This window comes from Heterocephalus glaber, unplaced genomic scaffold (genome assembly GCF_053883595.1).
Source record: "Heterocephalus glaber isolate CG9 unplaced genomic scaffold, H.glaber_assembly_v1.0 deba00001688, whole genome shotgun sequence".
Taxonomy (NCBI): Eukaryota; Metazoa; Chordata; class Mammalia; order Rodentia; family Bathyergidae; genus Heterocephalus; species Heterocephalus glaber.
Window position 1 is genome coordinate 3,464,055 of NW_028258413.1, and position 14,003 is coordinate 3,478,057.

General features: G+C 42.9%; 1 protein-coding gene across 1 annotated transcript in view; it reads left to right on the forward strand.

Moving 5' to 3' along the window:
* Window positions 1-14,003, forward strand: part of Col25a1 (collagen type XXV alpha 1 chain) — a 401,020-nt gene that overhangs the window by 357,137 nt on the left and 29,880 nt on the right. Inside the window, exons 20-25 of the mRNA XM_021245429.2 lie at window positions 177-245; window positions 1,076-1,120; window positions 2,790-2,834; window positions 3,769-3,846; window positions 10,395-10,418; window positions 11,021-11,065. Of these exons, the coding sequence (XP_021101088.2) occupies window positions 177-245; window positions 1,076-1,120; window positions 2,790-2,834; window positions 3,769-3,846; window positions 10,395-10,418; window positions 11,021-11,065 (306 nt within the window). The remainder of the gene's footprint in view (window positions 1-176; window positions 246-1,075; window positions 1,121-2,789; window positions 2,835-3,768; window positions 3,847-10,394; window positions 10,419-11,020; window positions 11,066-14,003) is intronic.

A 14,003-nucleotide genomic window follows, 5' to 3' on the forward strand; every position in this document is an offset into this window, starting at 1 on the left:
CCCTAACCCGTCCTCGGATTGCTCTGAGTACGCCCAAGATCATTCACGTTAAGGGAGAACGCGGGGCTGGGTAAACAGATGATGACTATTTGCTTTGGTTTTTCGCAACTCATTAGTTCATCCACAGGGTCCAGCCTGGGTGGGTCACCACTAACCTGTTCTGTACTCCGTGACAGGGCGAGCGTGGGGAGGCAGGGCCACCAGGAAGAGGGGAGCGAGGCGAGCCCGGAGTCCCTGGGCCGAAGGTCAGTATCCTCGTGTGGAAGAGCGCATCCTCTGGTTTGGGAGCGCGTGCCACTTGCTTTACCTCGGGACATGAAGCTAACTCCTCAACGGTCCAGGTCATCAGTCACTTACTGCATGCGCACAACTTGGTCCATTTCAAAGGGGGCTCACAGCTGGGGTGGTGCACATTGTATAATCCCAGCACTCAGGAGGCAGAGGCAGGAGGATCACTGCAAGTTCAAGGCCAGCCTGAGACAGAAAGACTGTCTCAAAAGGGGAAGGGGGTTTATAATTCAGCTTTCCCTGTTCCCTCTGCTCTGGTGAACAAATTTAATAAATCCAAACATGAAGGGAGAGGCACTGTCACTAATCCCTTATCATTAGCCGTGAATTAAACCCCGCTACGGAAAATCTGTTGAATGCTATATCCGTTTCTATGGTAACTTGACGGTGTAGGATTTGTTCCATCTTTATTCATCTAAACTTCCTGCTAACTAACCTGGTCACACTTTATTCTAATAACCCATCCATGCAACATGGGAAACGATTTACTCTGTGATGAAAGTGCAGTTTACATGGACAGGGACTGCTGAGACTGCTGAACCCTCACAGATCGCTCCCACCCCAATGGTGGGAGATGGACGCACTGACGGACAGATGGACTGACCGACTGACGATAAGGTACATCAGGGCGACGATCCTTGCCCTCACCCAGCATCACAGCCAGCCGTATACTGAGGCTGCTAAAATACAGTGTTTCCACGCTTCCTCATCTTCTGCGTCGCTGCTGATGTCTGTTTCTTACCTCCTCTGACATCTTCTCTTTCATCTTCCTGCTTTCCGGGAATAGGGGAAACAAGGCGAATCAGGAACAAGAGGCCCAAAGGGGTCAAAGGTCAGTAACTTGGTAACGTCTAGCTGTGGTGCGAGCCCTGGACATCTGTGATTTTTGCCTTTTCCAAAGAGAATCTTGTTTTAGAATAGCCTCTCCGCATGGGCTGAAGTAATATTTCCCCTACGATAATATCACAGAACAATTAGTTTGTTTTCTCTTGTAGGTTTCTGCCTGCTCTTATATTTCAGACTTTTCTTTGGGAGAGGCTGTATTTCCTGTTTCATAAAAACAGCTTTGGGGAAAAAATAATTTAAATAAATTACATATTATATAATCTTACTTTTCATTTCCTGCCTATCTTTGTGATAAACATTCAAATTATACTTTCTAAGTCAACTTGCTTTATTGCATTAAAATTTCACCGACTGAAATTTGTCCCTTTTATCATGTTCTTTATCCCATCCGCAAGAATTTGCGTACTGTTGGGATAATTGTGTTTAATGCCACCAGCTAATAACATAAAAATGGGTACAAAATGAAGAAAATGGAGGTCAAAGATTATTCTCCATTCACAGCAAATTTAATTATTATGGTCATTGCTATTAGTGTAATGTGGTTGGGAAAATTATAATCCTGTTTCCTGTTTATCATTGTTGATCTTTACCCATTTTATAGAAGTACATAGAAAGTCAGAAAAATGCTTTGAATTCCATTTATGAAAAGGTCTATGTAAATTTAAGCTATTTTAAAGAACAACCAACTCCACCCAAGTTCAAATCTTTTCTCCAAACTACCCAGTTACACTTCCGAGAATTTTGACAGCTTTGATTATTCCTGGTATCTGTAAAGGTTATTCCTAGTATCTCCACAGGTGGGTTAATGACATCATAAATAAAACTTCTGAGATTTTTCACAGTGCCTTGAAAAAAAGAATGCAAGCTGCCCCACCCCTGACCTCTAGCCCTAACCCGGAGTCTGGGCCAGCCAGGTGCTGTCCACTTCAGCACTGAGTGCGAAAGTCCTAAACCTACAGCTCAGCTGTTCCTAGACTTTGTCATCACAGGCAGGCTCGCCTGTGCCCCTGCTTTCCTTATTCTCCCTAGCATGAGCTCTCCTGTCCCAACTACAGTGGACTTACAAACTCGATCAGTTCCCAAGGGCTGGATCTAACTCAAGTGGGTTATAAGTCAGTACAGCTGAGATCTGGATGTTCATCTGGGTACATGCTATAGATAACAAGAAGCAGATGAGTCTTCCATTAACCTAGTTAACCCAAGTTTTTCGTATGTCAGGCTGGTCATAACTTCAGGGTCCACTGTATCTAGACTTTTCTTCCCTGAAGACACAGTTGCTTGTCCCTTTTTCCCTTTGTCCCAAATCTCTTCCAATAAAAAACCATGGTTCAGTCTGAAAGGTGAAAATTTACTTTGGGTGCCCTGGAAGCTGCTGGCTTTGCTTTAGCAAAGCCCACACAGTGAGAGAGACAAGTAGACAGCACTCTCGTCCCCAGATGCCTTCTTTCCTGAAAAGTGAACTAAACTGCATTCCCTGCAGACTGTATCTCACAGGAGCCTGTGCAATCGTGGGGGTAGTTGGTATTGTTTTCCGCTTCCGAAATTCATAGTAAATGTTATAAATGTGTCCTTAGGCTTGAGAGATTTCTAGACCGTTGGGCCAGCTACTAATTGAAATATTTTCCTTTTTTTGTTTTGTTTTTCCGTTGGGAAAGGGTGATCGTGGAGACAAAGGGGACTCTGGAGCTCTGGGACTGAGGGTGAGCGTACCTTTCGTCTAAACTTTCACCCCCTACAAACCCAGATTTGAAGTAGCATCTGTGCAACTTCTGAGAGACACCTGCAGACTAAGAAGGCACTGGAGTGTGGTAGCTGTAATTATTCGTCCACCAGCCCCTTTTCTCTTTTGCAGTCTCTTTTTTAGGGGTAGTGCATGTGTGGATTCTAACACATAAAATAAACTTTATCGAGAAGTATGAAAAACGTCTCCACCTCCACTCTCCCTCTGCTAAATGAGCAATAGCAAAACCACAACCATTCACCTAATAGGATTTCCCATTTTTCACTTAAAACAGTTACAGCATGAAGAGAGCAATAGCCCATATGTTCAGAGCCTGTAAAAACAAGGCAGGGAATTAGGACATGACTAATGGAAGTTATATCGCAAATATGATGAATAGAGTAGAAGTCTAGAGTGTACTTACATTGTCTACAGAAGTCTATAAAATATATCATGTATTCTCTTTTTTTGTTTCCTATTTGCTTTCATTTTATGGGATTCTGTTCCCACTGGGAAAGCCACCCATTCCCTATGGAAACTTGTTCTATCTTCTTAAAGAATGAGGAAGCAACCTGTGAGATCTGAGTAGAAAGACATTTGCCATTGCTTTAATAACCACAAGTAAACCCAATAGAATTTTGTAACACATATCAAATAAGTCTGTATTTTATAATTTTCAAAAAATGGTTTCAGAGTAAACCTCATGTGCTTTTAAAAAATCAGATTTCCTATGTTTAACCTGCCATAGGCAGGAAGTCAGAAGCAATTTGCCTTCTTGGAAAAATGGACAAAACTTGAACATGATTATCTGTCGGGGCTTCTGAAGGAAGTGAATGTCAGTGCTGGACGCTGCTGCTTCTGTTTCCGCCACAGGCTCGCGTCCCCTGAGTTTCCCTGTTTTGCTTTTATTGCAGGGTCCCCCAGGGCAAAAAGGGGATCCAGGAGCCACGGAGATCATAGACTACAATGGCAACCTCCAGGAAGCCTTACAGGTAGGCGGCCGCCCCGCCCGAGGCAGGCTGGGAAGGGCACCCCCGGGCCAGGTGGTGTCAGGGCGAGCGCCTGTCCCCTCCGCCTCACAGCTCAGAGCCCACTCCTTTCTGCCTCCATCATCTTTACTTCATAGGGTTTGGGCCTTTTTGTTTTTTGCCAATAGTGAGGCTTGAACCCAGGGCTTCACACAAACTCTGTACAACTGAGCTGTACCCCCACCCCGTTTTGAGACGGGAATGACCAGTGGTGACCCTCCAGCCTCTGCTTCCAAGAAGCTGGAAGTACAGGCGTGTGCCACCGTGCCCTGTTTTAATCTCGCCTTTTCTTTCCATGCTACCCTCAGATAATCCTAAACTCATACGCAAAACTGTGTCAGTCAGGCCCCTCCTGCCTCCTGCCCCGGAGAGAGGCTCTGTACAGCAGTTAGGGTCCCCATTCTGGCGTGGGGGCGTCTTGGCTTCAAACCTCAGTTCTTTTGCTTACTCAGTATGTGGCCGAGGGTGCTTCACCTGTGTGCCCTGGCTCCCCCGTCTGTGAAATGAAGACCAGGAGTATCGGCCCAGAGGCCAAATCAATGCCATTCGCCTAGAGTCGAGCTCAGCACACGCTGTCCCCTGAGTATTTCTCATGACTGCTACAGCGCAGTCTTTTCCTTCCACTGAGTACAGAATAGGCCCTGACGGGTCTGCACCGCTGCTGCCTCCTGCCTGTCCTTTCCTGCATTCTAGTCCCTCTCAGCATTCCTTTGCAGTTTCTTACAGTGACACTGACTTAAGTGACCTCCAGCCTGGTCCAGCCGGGTGCTGACCACTTCAGCACTGAGTGCGAAAGTCCTAAACCTACAGCTCAGCTGTTCCTAGACTTCGTCATCACAGGCAGGCTTGCCTGTGCCCCTGCTTTCCTTATTCTCCCTAGCATGAGCTCTCCTGTCCCAACTACAGCGGACTTACAAACTCGATCGGTTCCCAAGGGCTGGCTGTAACTCAAGTGGGTTGTAAGTCAATACAGCTGAGATCTGGATGTCTACCTTACAGTGTCAGTGACCGCCTGTAGGTAAAACCCAGTGCATTCTTCTTTCTTGACTTTTGTGTGACATTTACACCAAGCCACAGTTCCTTCTGAAACTCTTCCCTTTCTGGTCTCTGAGCATCTGCTTCATGCCTTCCCTTCTTCATCTCTGATGGACCGTTGTAGTTTGTTATTCCCAGCTTCTCTGTCCATCGCCAAACTTGGTATCCGGAAGCCTCTGGCATGTTCTTCGTGCAATCACCCTCTCGTGCTTCCACACCTGGTTCTCAGCCCTCCGTCCCCAGATGGAATCTGCGTGGGGCCTCCGGCTGACTAACGGTAATTCCACCACAGATGTGCCATTGCCTGTCGGCTTCCACCAGTGCTCATGAATATGCCCGTTACCTCTCCCACCTACCAAGTGATTCCTTTCCTTAATTAACCAGTCGCTATTAGTGATGTCATGAGTCTGGGTGTTTCTCGGGGTAAAAACTTTAGCACCACTTTAAAACTATTCCCAGTGTCCTGTCCATTCCATCTCACTCACCAGGGGCTATTTTTCTCAAAATGTTTCTTGACGCCACCCTCTCTCCATTCCTAATGAGGGCCACATCCTGTTTTCTTCATTCCTAACAAGACCACAACCTCTAGGCCAGCTCCTCTTCCCCTCTTGCCCTCCTGCCAGTCTAGTCCAACCTATGGGTTACTCTACGGCTGATTTTCATAAACTGCCATTACTTTAATGAATGATGCCCTGTGGCCTACTCTATCAAGCCACAATTCCTCCATCTGACATTTAAGGCCCTGTAATTCTGCTCTCGTGCAGGTTGTTTTATTTCTCTACAGCAGTTTTCCCTGGTTTAGTCATTCTTATATCTGTACAAATCTTCTTTTTTCCTTTCTTGTCATGTAAATATTATCCTAAAGTCAACTGCTGCCATACAGTGCAATCCTTTCCAACATTAGTAGTCAGGGCCAGTAGGTTAATATTTAATTGTTCTCAAATCACATAATTGATTTTAACATTAAGGCCTTACTAGATTGTAAATTTCTTGGTGACTGAAAACATGTATCATGCTTCTATTTTCTGGGCATGTAGGTATATGCCTTGGGGTGAGGGCTGAGCCAGTGAACATTTTGAACACTTCCCTCAGTTCTGGGCTTGTTGGAATTATTTTCCCACCCTCATGATTGCACTAATGTGACCTAACGTTGGGGGTCTTCACTTCTGTGGATCCTTTGCTACAATTGCTATTTTTTACTACTGAGGTACCTATCATCAGTTTGTACAAAATGTCTCCAGTTCAGCCCATTTTTCGGGCTTCCCACTTTCCTCCTGGTAAAATGCAGAGAGAGAGAAGCACGGTTCCTGCCTGGGGTGTTTGGACGGCCGTTCGGCCAGCAGCTTGAGCTTGCGGTGTCCCTCGGCATGAGCAGTTTAGACACAGCGGTAGCCTCCGGGTCCCTGTCACGTTCCAGGCCCAGTTTTCTAAAGTGTTCACTTTTTCCACAAGTTAGTACTGCATATAGGGAGAAAGAGACAAAAGAACACAAAACTTCATGTACCTACTGTGTTTTCAAAGTTCTTACTTGCAAAATAAATTACTGAAGTACAGGGGCACTGTTTAAAACTTGATTTATTAGCAGTGCTGTGTATTTCTCTTAGACTGCTTCAATGGCACCATAATTCCTGCTTCCACCTTTAAGAAGGGTCTGCTTTCTTATCTTCCAAGAAATGCTCCAGTCCTCTTGGCCATCTTCTGCAAAATTGTGGCAGAGTCTGGCGCTTGGCCTGTCCTTAGCCTGAAATGGAAATCGGTGTTCCTGTCGTCCTTCTACCACCAAACGTGGCTGGGCCATTTGGGGAGCCACTGTCTGAGCTTATGTGCGCAATGAAGATGGCCCCAGAATCGATACTTTCCTACGACTCTGAAATATATTCTTATTAGGGTCGTTTTTAGGGGCTCCTGAACACTTTTTCACTGGCAGGCTGAAAAGCACCGTGCTTTTTAAAAAAATCTGATGCCTACTTTTTGAAGGATACATGCGTTCAATTTCTTTTTCTCATGTCAAGTTCTATATGACATATTCTAGTCAGTATTCACCATATTCACCTATTTTCTGCCTATGCCCAACCCAAGGATATTTTATCCTTATAGCGCTGTGAGGGCAACCATATGTTAGGCCTGTAAATAACTTATAGTTATTGTTTCACTTCAAAACTATTTACTGGTTTTCCTAACAGATTACTCTAGTAGACACAAGTCCTGATAAAGTCCGTTCAGCTAGGTAGCCATTAGATTGAAAAGAGAGGGAAAACATCCATTCTCATTTTCTAACCAGTGATGAATATTTACAGTTTGGTAGATTTCACTTCATTATTACCTCCTCTAAAAAGGCTTGCCAACAAATCTAAGGTAATTAGATAAATAGCATATTACAGTTATAATAGTGTATTTAAAATATAAAGTTTTACACTGTCTCTATTGAAAATTGTGATTCTATAAAATATTTCAGTCCATGAAAAAGTGTTAAGAATAATATAAATAACTTCTGTGGACCTGATACTCACCTGAAATGATAAAACATTACCTTATACAGATGAAGCACTGTGTATACTGTATCCTTGTGATATTTGGCATCTGTAATTCTCATGGGTTCATTTGTAGCTAATTGAAAAAAACCAAAACCCAGATACCAAACTATTGCCAAGTCATTTTTAAGTGGAATGGGAATTATGAAGTACAAATCCTGAGCCATGTCGTTACTTTTCTTTTTGATACCGGGGAAAATGAAGAAGAGCCCCCCTCCACTGTGGTCCTATTTTGCACTCCCTGGTACCTCCCCAGCTTCCGGTCAGGGTGTTTCCCATCTTCCCAGGCCTGTAGCTGTCCGCATGTCCCATATCCACATGTTCTATCCCTGTTACTGTTTTACAAATTATTATTTCCTGTTCATCCTGTTAGACTATGAAGCTAAATCAGTCTACAGAAATGAAATTGCTTATATAAATATTGCTGAAAGCATTTCAACGATTAGCAACAAAACTTTTCTGGGTCCCCTTTCAGGCTATTAATTCTCACTACCATCTGAATCAACCCTGCTCTTTCATGTAAATCATGAGTGATTATTAAGCTTGCATCTTTACCAAAAGAATGAAGGAAAATAACTGTAATTTTAAAGGGATTCATAAACACATCCCCGGAAATAAATCACCAAGCGCTCTGCTGGGCTTCACCAGGGTACGGTGGCTCCGGCTGAGGCTCCTGCTTCACTTCCTGTGTCCCAGAGGACACTGGGTCTCTCTTCATCACTGCCAGAATCTTTGGTGTTCTAAACATTACTGGAGTCCAAGAATGAGCCCTGCTGGGCCTGTGTAGCTTTAACCTAGAGGAGCCGCATACTGGAAGCCCAAAGTGAGCCGGGCATCTGCTCATTGGTGCTGTGAGGTGACGAAAGCAGTGTTTGTGAAGTTTGCTTACTCAGATGTCGTGTTCTTTCTGAGCCAGAGGGAGCCCTATGTGATTTCAGGTATCATAAACACAGTAATTTAACAAAGTTCGGGGACCACTAATGCTACTACTCTGTTATGCAGCTTACTGTAAAACACATTGTTAGCCATAAATTTTTTTAAAAGACAAATTACGCTTCTGTTTTTTTAGTTGGAAAAACAAACTTTTGTATGGCATTTTCACCAAAAATCTGAGAGTTCAAATTGTAAAGTTGCTAAGGTTTTGTGCTTCTGCTTTCTAGTTAAAATGCAATGAGTAATTGGCAGGCAGTGATAAAGGAACTATTTCTATGCTATAATTTTCTAAGAATCTTATTTAAATGACTCATCTAGTCACAAGGGAAAAACTTTTTCGTATCTACGAGGTGTGATCAAGAAATATAGTGAATATTTAATTTTTTAAAAATTTGTTACAGTAAAAAACACATTCCCATTCATCTGCTTCAAAATCCTCCCCTCACTTTGAGCACACTCATCCTGTCATCCTGGCTGCTTCATGCAGCAGCTCTGGAGTCCTCTTTCCTGAGGGTCTGTAGTTGCGCTGTCCTGGCTGCCTCGATGTCCTGAATTAACAGAAAACGTTGACCTTTCCTGGTCACTTTGACTGTGGGGAAGAGCCAGAGTTACATGGTGCTATGTCTGGTGGCTAAGGTGGGTGAGGACACACTGTGGGATTCTCACAAGCCTGTCTTTCCACTGGATGCATCGGATGGCACATAGCAGTGGCGTTCACCAAATTTTTGATCACACCTGGTAAAGACACAGAAGAGAACGTCCAGAGCTATTTCAGAAGGGACAAAGTGATGGGATAAGTGTCTCTGAAGCAAAGGAAGTTGTGGCGGCGTGTTTTATACAGTAATGGTCTTTTCACATTAGGCATCCATCGAGTAGTTTGAACACCCGAGTCCTGCTCTAGGAGACCCCCTTGAGGACAAAGGCAGTGGGACTGTATGTCTCACAGATATGACATTGTGAGCCCTGTTTCATCGTACACACACATGTGTGTACTTAAACTCGCCCCAGTTTGTACCTTTGTCTAAGCAGCACTGATGTTTTCCCCTACTGTGTTTTCCCAGAAGCTACAAACATTGGTCATGTCTCCTTTTGTTATGGAAGACAAGCTAACCGTCGGCACGCATATATAACATTGTTTTCTAAGGAATGACAGTATCCTGTCACTAGAGGCTGAAGTGTTTGAAGTCTGATAGAAAATGTTAGGAGTACATTTTACAACAACAGTAAAAACAGCAAGGACAGTTTGAATCAGAATTGGGGCCAAGTCGTGGAATACAGAGCGTCTGTCGGTGGTAGGCTGAAGTCTGCAAGTTACCTGGGGTTGTGTGTTTCTCTCCAGCGAGCTCCTTAATGGGAATGTTCTTTCCTCTATGGTTTGATAAAGTTACTGGCAGACCCTGTAGAGCTTTTGATCCAAGATCTAAACTAGAAATTATGAATACAGAAATAGAATTCATGGATTGGGAATCATGCTTTAGAAATTCATACTTCGAGAGTACATTTTGGTTAAAGGAGCCTAGCACTTTAAGAAACTGGATTAACTCAATGTCAGTTTGTTTAGTTTTAGCACAGATACAAGAAAGGTTAGCTATAATGCAGTGAGTGGGTCTAAAGGAAAAAAAAAAGACATGCAATTAGATATTTAGTTTTCTCTAATCAGAGTGCTGTCTAGAATAGAGCTGTCATCAATAGCAGATTTCTCAGTTCATAATTATGCAAACAAAGCTCTAGTGCATACAGCTTTATTGCATGATTTTTAACCAGGTAAATTAAAATTTTGATATTTTCCTCACCCATACAGGTAAGGAAAAAATAAAATTCTAGAGATAATTTTAAAAACAAGTTCACTGTATTGAAGATTGAAAAAAATGTCCTCAGCATCTTTTCAGTTCCTTGTAAGACATCACACTTAACAAAACGTATTCAAAAAGTCCATTTTTTTCAGAAAAGTATGATTGTACTTTGGCAGACAAAATAGGTAACTCTGTCTTTGTCCCTACATTTTCCCTACAGAGGATTACCACCTTAACTGTCACGGTAACTCCTATTGCATGATTTCTGTGGCTTGTGACTTTGTATTTAACGATGCATGCAGGCTGTAATGGTACTAATGTGCAGTTATTTCTATCTGATAGTAAATGTTTCCTTATATTAATAACCCTTTACCACATTTGCCCTAGTTGAATCACTCTGTTTCATGAAAAAGTCAAGAAAGAAGTTATTTATTTCCTTAAAAGTCTTTGACTTTTTTGTAGTGATATAGCTTTATTCTTTGGGATGTGGGAAATCAAAGACCTTGGGGTGGAGGGCTCAGGTGTGTGTCTAGAAACACAGGGAATATTGGGAGGCTGCCTCCTCCCGAGAGATGTCCAGGGGGCCTGGCGGGGATTACAGACTGTCTCTCAGAACCAACGCAAAAGCATCTTCAGTATTATTTTGACATAAATTGTGTTGTTATTTTCACATATAAGTATGTCGTTTTCATATCTGTATAGCCTGGGAAATGTTCCCCCTTTATGAAACAGCAGTGGGAGATATCTGATTATGATGGGAATAAGGGAGGTGTGCAGTATGCTTACCTATAAGGCATGAAAGTGAATACATAGTGCTGGTTCTAACTGTTTCCTTTCTTCCCTCAGGGTCCCCCTGGGCCTCCTGGACCTCAAGGACTACAAGGGCCAAAGGTTATGCTTTATTTACTTGTTTCCCTGCCATCACCTACAGTGCAGAGAAGCCCATTTTAAATATCTGTGTCTTTAAAAATCAGTCCCAGACAATACAAGAGAAGCAAGATCAGCAATAGAGCTTTAGAGAATGAAGAGAGACTGAGCTAAAGGAAGAGGGAAAATTAGGAAGGAAGATTTAAAAAGGCAGAGAAATGGGAATTAAATTTTGGGAAGGAATTTGAAAAAATAGAAGGAAAAACAAGTCTAACAGATATTGTAAGTGTAAAACACTAACTTTGATGTACGGAAAAAGACAGTTTTTAAGGAGAAAGGGATTGAAGGAGATCTGCTTTGACACAGAAAGACCCTTCCAATTCTTCTGTAATAAAAATAACAAGGGAAGCTTTCATGCCCAAAACATTCATAAAGGACAATTTTAGGGATCGCTTTTGAGTATTATTTTATAATAAACACATACCTTTTTATATACATTCAGACATTCTGCCACTTAATTCTTAGGTAATGAAACATACCAACCACAAACAGTAGAAACTAGAATTACTTGGTTATAAATGAACTCTGTGATGGTTTTCACTTTACCCCTCCAAACTGAGGGTTAATCATTCAACCATGCTTGATCAATTAACACATGGCCGGGGACACTGGCTTTTCAGAACTGAGCTACACGTGTTGAAATATGACTTTCGTCATTGGATTCTTGTAGGAGATTCAAGTGGTTTCAAAATTCTTCTTTTGTTTATGCTTTGCAAGTCAGTTTATTTGCTAAGCCTGTCCTGCACACACATGCACACATCAGCTTTTGTCCTCTTTCTAGATGCTTAGAAATCTAGTGTGCAGAAAAATTTGTTTTTCTATTAAAGGAACATAAAATACAATCTTACTGAGGCCTCTGCCTATGTGAGAAGTATTTAGAACACAGATTCTAGCTGCAAATAGATTTCATGTATAAGATCAATAGAAGGTATGGAGTTTTAACTTTCTATTTCTGCACCCTCTTCTACTCCATAAGAGATGTAACACAATATGCTGCAGTCTCGAGATGGTCTTTATGTCTGGTGAGCAAGTTGGCCCAGATCCCTGCTCTTCAACTATTCCTGGCTCCTTTGTGTAGAGCTAATTAGGGTGTAAGTCCTCTGCTTCACCACCTCACTTAACCAAGTATCAAGCAAGCCAGACACATCCCTCATTCTGCACACAAAACCTCAAACCTTTTCTCTATAGTTCCAAGCCAGATGGAAGCCCCATGGGTTCCCACCCCTGTACCCAAATAGCCAAAGAAAGAGCAGCCAGCTAAAAGGGCTGTATCAATAATACCTCCTACCCCCTCATTTCATAACCCAAGTAGTATTCGTTTATTAACTCAGTTATTCGGTAAGTTTTGCTCCTCTGCTCTGATGAGGGCTAAAATCTAGTAAGGAGACTAATAAAGGGTCTCACCGAAGAGCACTCAGCCCAGGGAAAGGCACAGCGTGCATGAAGAGCTTCGGTTAAAAGCACAGGCGTGGGTTACGTGGAAGCCTGGGCTTCAGGATGGCTTTGGATGACACTGAAAGAGGCAGAGCATGGCCAGCTCGGTGTCTAGATGGGGCTGACAGGAAGGGCTGGTCCCCTGCCTGACCTGCCCCACTGCCCACCCACAGTGACCTCGGAATTGAGATTGTGTGTTCGCTCACACGGCCCTTCTCGGTTCCCTGGCCTGTCCTTGAGAAGGGTGGGACCCTGCGGATGGGACACGGCTGAGGCCAGAGAGAGCAGAACAGGCGCAGCTGAGGTGCCCGGCGGGGTCTCCGCTGTGGTCTCCTCTCAGGCAGAACGGGAACTGTTCAGTCAGCCTTTCTCAAACAAGAATTGTTTGACTCCTTACATGTGATGGCTCTCTCGAACCTGTCGAAGGGGAAGGATGAATACTAATGCATGCAGGAACTATGCTGGGCTCTAAGCAGCCACGAGCCGCATTTGAAAGCCGGAAGTCTTGCAGAGTGAGCCTGCCTGGGCCCTGAGTACGGACAGGTGTTCAGTCTCAGTGAAGAGCAGCCTCACCAGCCCGTCCAACCCCAGCGTTTGTGTGTGGCAAAACCGAGAGCAGGCACTCTGAGATGAGGATCGTCCCCGCCCCCAATTTAGTTCATTTGTTTACAAGGACAGGATCGTGCCTGCCTTGAATATTGGAAAGCTCAAGTTTCATCTGTGGCCCATGGCAATTAAAGTTTTTTTTATCAGGGAAAGGGCTCTCTTTCAACACGGTGTTTATAACATCACCAAGAAGCCATTCTAGAAAGTACAGCTCTAGAAAATACACCAAAAGTCATCTCCCTTGGAAATCTGTCACATGCAGAACTGTTTCTAGAATTTATTTATTTATTTTTGGTACTGGGGATCGAATTCGGGTCCTTGTGCTTGCGCAGCAGGCAGCAAAACCACAGAGCTAAATCCCCAGCCCCTGTTTCTAGAATTTCTTCGGTGTGAGAATCAGGAGTATTTGTAATGAGAGCCACACAAGTGCTCATTGATATAAAATAATTTTTTTCAAGGAATTTGTTGGTTTAGTACTTTCTAAAACAGGTGACTAAATATGTGTTTGAATAATCTCTAGAATATTGTTTAAATTTATTTTTAATGGAGCATCTTAGTTTTAAAAAATATTTTCAATTTGTCAAAGATTCCAATAGATCGTAATAGCCAATAAATTTTATTTCCATTCCTAGCACAGTACAGGAAATGGAATTGATCTAAACTTGTTGTGGATTAAGATAGTATCTGATTTATTATATCCTTCAGTGAGACTTTATGGACATAGTACACTCATAGTCATTATGAACTTGTTCAAATGGTGCCAGTTAAAATATTGCTATAAGTTGCCAAGGCCTTGCATTTCATTCTTAGTTTTTACTAAAAATAAGAAAAATCATACATATTTCAGATGTACAAAAAAATG